The sequence below is a fragment of the Argentina silus genome, assembly GCF_951799395.1.
Source record: "Argentina silus genome assembly, chromosome: 6".
In the NCBI taxonomy this organism is placed as follows: domain Eukaryota; kingdom Metazoa; phylum Chordata; class Actinopteri; order Argentiniformes; family Argentinidae; genus Argentina; species Argentina silus.
Window position 1 is genome coordinate 5066763 of NC_139660.1, and position 6684 is coordinate 5073446.

A 6684-nucleotide genomic window follows, 5' to 3' on the forward strand; every position below is an offset into this window, starting at 1 on the left:
TTAGCTATGTCTGAATTATTTTGCCAAACCACAAAGATAGAATCATACACAGTCTGCAGTGCTGTAGCTAATGCCTAGGCTTTGGCTCGGTAAACAAACACAGCCTTCTGGTGTGCTGGAGACCCAGGTTCAAATCTCACCAGTCGCACAGTAGAATAAAACAATAACCTTTGACATGCCAGATCATTGAAGAGGAGAATCCTTTTGGTCTGAATCATCAGTATTAATCTGATGCCATGAAACATTTGAATTGGGTTTGACCCGGTAAAAGGCACTTTTGTGGTTATAATGAGAGTTCATGTGATTTCTTCTTGAGAATAAATAACCAGAACATTGTGTTACTCATGAGGTGAGAGCACAGACAAAGGAGTATACCCACGCAGAGATGTGAATGGAGTTTGTAATAACATACACTAGGTTGTCCTCCCACGGTTCCTCCATCTGAAAATTATGTTATATATTATTCAGGTGGTGTCTGACAGCATCACATCCCTCACATCTGGCTTCAAATGCATTTCCTGGTTGGAGTACTGATCATGAACACATTCTCTGCTTATTGCTATTGTACACGAGCTCTGGTCTGACCCTGTTGGTCATTGTCTCCACAGTGGTGTTTAAGGATTACTGTTGCACTAATATGGTCATTGATTCATTCATTGATTCATTGATTCATCCTTTCATTCATCCATCCATCCATCCACCAGGATAGTCCACTCCGTGCACTCAACAATCATACCTGTTTGAAAGAGAGCCCCCCCCCCCGGGCACAGCTCTGGGCACAGGGTCAGCCATATTCGGCGCCCCTGGAGCAGTTAGGGGTTAAGTGCCTTGCTCAAGGACAAAACAGCTAAATAAGTTTTTCTTCCAAAGGGAGTTTTAAATTGACTACGTTTTTCTTTTCTTTGTCACCTTTACCTGTTCTTTAGGTGAGTTCCATTCAACAGAACTCCATATTAAAGTTAGACTCTTGGCAAAGTCATAAGAAAGTCATATTTTTTCAATATTGTGCAGACACTGTTAGCTTTCTTTACTCTACTTCCTTTACTGGAGTTTGTCACCGAACATCGAGATCAGATTATTCAGGAGGTGCTAATGGCTTGTTGTTTTACTGTCAGTTTAAAATGGATTGCACCTACCCAGTCTCACCTTTTTTGCATTGATTTAAACATTTTGCAGTTTCACTCAGGGCCTCATTTCATTCCCTTTTGAAAGCAGTGGGGAGAATGCCAAAGGAAAAAATCTCAGACTGAATAATATCAGCTTGATCCTGTAAAAAACTATTATACCTATTGCATTAAAGCCACAATCTGGAAATATTTACATTTAGAAGAATATAACTTCAATTAACTAATTAAATAAATGCCTAAACTGCCTTATTGTATCTTAATAAAAACACGAAGTTTCTATTACTCGTTTGTGTTGTCATAGGTTGCATTGTAAACAATCCTTTCTTTCTGCACAAGAAGAATTACATTTGTGATTTTCCCGGAAATCTGCAATTAATTCAATTGGAAACTCCGTTTAAAATGTCCCAGAGGCATCCCTATAAAAAGCTGAAATAAATTACCATTTTTGTTTTTTTACTGTAATCATCCAATCGACTGACATAAATGTTCCTCTATTGACTCTTACTCGAGACATGCCATAATGTGCAGTAGTGCGCTCGGTCCCTGCGCAACCCCTCTCCTTCACCCAAAGTCTCCATTCAACACGTTTCCCATGCAAAGCGAAATGCTAGGGAGCAATAGATGCAAGAGCATCTATTCAGTCAAGGCTGTTGTCTCACTGTTTATAAGTATGAGTCATAATCTGCTGCGAGAGCGAGATAAACAACTGCCTATTTTAGAGATAGGGTGTGAATGAAACGATGAATAAAACTCAATTTTCAGCGGTTTTTAAGATTGAAAATTGTGAATAAGTAGTGACGACGTGTTTTGTTTGTTTGTTTCATTCTAAATACATTTAATCAAACAACTGAGTTTGCATGCACACATCTCTCTCAGCGACTTGTTTTACGCACACCTTGAAAATCAGGACAGGACGCAACCGACACACCATAAACACGATTGTCATAAAATTTCACAATATATTCAGCTTCACGAATAACGAATTAGGCAAAGCTGAAAGGTTAGTGTGGACACGACAGGATTGTCCAGGTTGCTTTTTACGGGAGGCAGTCAGCGCCCGGGGATAACGAGCCTGTGCCTTGCGCGCGCACGCGGATAGTATAAAAGAATGCGATGCGCTGCCGAGCTCAGATAAGTGAATGAGAGACGATACGATACGCGTGGTGGAGGAGGAGAGAGACAACTAGGCTACTCCGAGGAGAAGAAAAAAACAAACTTAGATTTAGACAAAATTAAAGCTTTCCAACGGTAATATAGAGGACAGGTATGTTCAGAGTCACGTTTTTTTTTTTTACCATCATCTTGAATTATTTGTTTCTACTTCTGAGCATAACATACATGTCTCCAACTTGCTATGTGGATTGATGAGTGAATGAATGACCGAGTAGCCAGCCATGCAGAACGACAGCGTGCAAACACTTGCACCAGAGGAGTGTGAGCAGATACTGCAAGACACTCCTGGGCCGGCCAACTGTACAGGTGGTTCTACCGGGAACCTGTCGCTTCGCTGTTGGCTGCAGCTCCTAACCAATCAATCCATCCTGGACCTACATGGAGACGGCTCCAGCATAGCCGTGCGAGTGATGATTGCCCTGGTGTACTCCGTGGTGTGTGCGCTGGGGCTTGTAGGGAACTGCCTGGCGCTGTACCTGCTCCACTCGCGTCACAGACAGAAGCAGTCATCCATCAACTGCTTTGTAATGGGCTTGGCTCTCACTGACCTCCAGTTTGTCCTCACCCTGCCCTTCTGGGCCGTGGACACGGCGCTGGACTTCCGCTGGCCCTTCGGCAGAATGATGTGCAAGATTATCAGCTCAGTCACCACCATGAACATGTACGCTAGTGTGTTCTTCCTCACCGCCATGAGCGTGGCACGCTACTACACCGTCACTTCCGCAATGAAGATGCACAGTCGGCGGGCGGCGGCGGCCGGTGCCAAGTGGATCAGCCTGGGCATCTGGGTGGTGTCTCTGCTGGCCACGCTTCCTCACGCCATCTACTCCACCAGTGCCCAGGTGTCGGAGGAGGACGAGCTGTGCCTGGTGCGCTTCCCTGAGTCCGGCAGCTGGGACCCCCAGCTACTGCTGGGCATGTACCAGCTGCAGAAGGTGCTGCTGGGTTTCGTCATCCCTTTGGTGGTCATCACCGTCTGCTACCTGCTGCTGCTGCGTTTCGTGCTCAGCCGCCGCGTCAGCGGCGTGGCCGGGTCAGACAGCGAGGCTTGGCGCCACAAGCGCCGCTCAAAGGTCACCAAGTCCGTGGCCATCCTGGTGCTTTCCTTCTTTCTGTGCTGGCTGCCCAACCAGGCGCTGACGCTGTGGGGCGTGCTCATCAAGTTTGACCTGGTGCACTTTAGCAAGGCCTTCTACAATGCCCAGGCCTATGCCTTCCCCCTGACTGTTTGCCTGGCCCACACCAATAGCTGCCTCAACCCTGTGATCTACTGCCTCATCCGCCAGGAGTTCCGTGCAGGCCTCAAAGAGATCCTTCTTCGGGCCACGCCCTCCTTCAGGAGCCTGACCAACCTGCGGCCCCGGAAGGCCAAGGTAGCCGAGGCCCCCCCTGTCCTGGTGCTGGTTCAGATGGACGTGTGAGTGTGAGTCAGACAGTCAGACTGCTGTGGCTGCAGGCCAGGGACATACTGTACTGTATAATAGGCAGTTAGCAGGGGTTCCAGAATCTCCTAAAAAAAAAAAAAGATTTTCTTGGAACTCTTTGTTTTGATTGACGGAGCAGCGGAGTCATAAGGAATGCCCATAAGGTTATGCCCCAGTTTCATGCAGCTGCTGCAGACTCAGATTCTATTTGCAAACCTGTATCCCACTGTATCTTCCCTCTGCTTCTCTCTGCCTCAAAAACGGCTGCTTTCTTGTAATCTGTCATGAATTTGTAACAATCAGTCATGTATGGGGACTTAAACAGGTTTGAGCCTTCTCACCTCACAAATCTGTGTGGATAGTAAACACCAATTATCCCCCCCCCCCCCCCCCCCCATCACACAGGAAATGAATTATCCAAGCGTTTTTCACTCACTTCTGAAGCTGGGCACAACCACTGGACCTAAAGGGTTTGAACAACAAAAGTGCACCGTCTCTATTTATGAGATGGTGAATTGATAAGAGACAATCTGTAGGATATACAAGTCTGTAGGATTCAAGATGGAACCTGTGTGGGGAGGATGTTGATTTCATGTGTTTCAATATGCTGCTACTGTACCTTGTTACTGCGTTTTGGTCATGTGCTATGCCTAAAGCTGTTCTCAGTAGGTGTAGAAATCATTACAAGCACCACAAAAAAAATACACAGTCAACACCGTTGTGATGCACGGGTCTGCTATTCATGACCCCATACCTGCTCTGCAGTTATATAGACACGGGGCAAACCCGCTCGACCTGATATAATGCAGATGAATCAATGACCCGAACCTGACCCGAACCCACGCATGCCAATTAGGGGAAAAGTAGGACAGACGTCAGTAGCACAAACAAGTGGAATGAAAATCTGAATTAACATATATATATATATATATATATATATATATATATATATATATATATATCATCATTTTGACTGTAGAGGAATACATAGGCTAAGCCTATAAAGTAGGAACTAAACTATTAATCCATAATATAGCCTACATAGCCCACCCGCGCATCACTACAGCACAGTAACTAGTCATAGCTGATGTTAAACCAACTGATCGAAAATGATTCTTTGTTTCTAAACCACTTATTTGCGGAGGCTGGTGTGCATGATAACCGGAGACGTGTGCATCCACAGGAGAGAGAAGAAGCAGCGGTAAAGACCAAGCTATTGGTATTCAGAGTGATAAAAGGCGATGTTTTTTTTCAGCCAAGAAACGGATGTTGTTTTTGTAAAGATGAAGAGAGATGATTGCAGTGTGTAAATCACAAGTGTAGGGACCATGTGGAGCACATGCTGATAATTGTATGGATGAATCACAAAGGATGAAACAGTGCTCAACACTAAGACAAGAAGAAACAAAAAACAAACGTTTCTCCCCGTGCAGTGGTATGCAAGGTCAGCGTTGTTGAAAGGTGCTGTAAGAAGTAAAGGTAAATGTTTTATAGTAGTAGATTTATAATGCCTTTATAACTAAAAACCTTTATAATAAGGTTTATGTTCATACAGTCAGTAAAAGAGAAACGTAATTGAAATGCTGAGATTGTTAAAGCCTCCAATGGACTGTGAGCAAGGGACACACAAATCATGCATTCTCAGTGAAATCATGTAGCAGTCATTTCGGAAAAGCAGTATGTTATGAATACAAATGTGATAAATGATTCTCTGTAATTGTGTTCATTCTGTATTTTACCACAGGTGTGACCGTAAATAAAAAAATAAAAAAAAGAATAAGCTTTCAGTAACATTGCAAGTGAAAACATTCTCTGCATTATGTAAGACAAATAAATAGATCCTTGAACTTGAACTTGCTCTTCTGAATAATTGGGGCATCTTAGAATTCAGAGCACTTGCATGGGGATATGTATATGAGTCAGGCCGCTGAGGTTTTGAATAATAAAGTGAGGCTAATTATGCTGTTGAACAACATAGACTGCCACATCGAGACACAAACATGGCTCTCCGTTTCACACATCCAGGAAGGACAAACTGGAATGTTAATAATGACTGATTCATTCTCTTTCAAACAATAAGCCTGAGAGTTCCAGTATATTGCACTACCATGTGGATACCTTCGACAACCTCTACACAATAGTTTAACGGTGACATTGTCGACACCAGCTGGTCCTCAGTGCAAAGACAGCCCTCTTGTTGACCCCGGGGTACTTAGTCATCAATCAATCAATTTATGTCATTTGTCAATTCATTAATTGGCCGGAGTACAGAGCCAACAGGAGCATAAAAGTCAGCCATGACAGTCAGATTCCTCTTAGGTCGACGCGACACTAACCTTGAGCTTTTAGATTTATGAGTTTGCAAACTCCCCCCAGGAAAATCTGAAGAATCGAGCTTTCAGCAGTGTAGACAGTACAATGTTTCTCAAGTTCTGATTACATATAGAGACCCTATGAATAATACAGAGAGCACTGGGTCAGTGAAGCACCTTATGAATATCCAAACACACAGCAATAACCTTTAATTTCAAATGAAGACGTTTGCCCCAATACCTGAAGGAGAAACTCAAGGAGAAACAGATTGAGAACACTCAGGTAATAACGAGGAGAGGTATAAGGTATTTTATTGCAGTAAGATGCTTAATTGCCAGCTGGCAAAATCAATACTCAATTTTGTTTTTATTCCAGAGACTTTATTTGTATGTATTGTGACTCATTCCATCACGTTTCCTCACGGCAATGATGTGATGCATTGATTTTCAGTGTTGATGGCGGGGGTGGGGGTAGAGGACGGGGGTCCTGGGCTATACAGGGATATGAGCCTCATGGGATAAGTCTCATGGTGAGTTCATTGAATTTCAAAGGTCCTCTTATCCCATAGACCTTATTTAGGATGGCAGTTATAATGTGAAGGTTTGGCAAGGAAATTTGTTTTGTTAATAGAAAAGCATATCTAATAT

The 6684-nt window shown here is 43.7% G+C and overlaps 1 protein-coding gene across 1 annotated transcript; it reads left to right on the forward strand.

The window, feature by feature from the left end:
- The first annotated feature begins 2451 nt into the window (after window positions 1-2451).
- rxfp3.2b (relaxin family peptide receptor 3.2b) lies at window positions 2452-5554 on the forward strand. The gene has a single exon (XM_083672272.1). It carries the CDS (start codon window positions 2522-2524, stop codon window positions 3719-3721), a length of 1200 nt encoding a protein of 399 aa, XP_083528398.1. The 5' UTR covers window positions 2452-2521; the 3' UTR covers window positions 3722-5554.
- Window positions 5555-6684: the final 1130 nt, after the last annotated feature.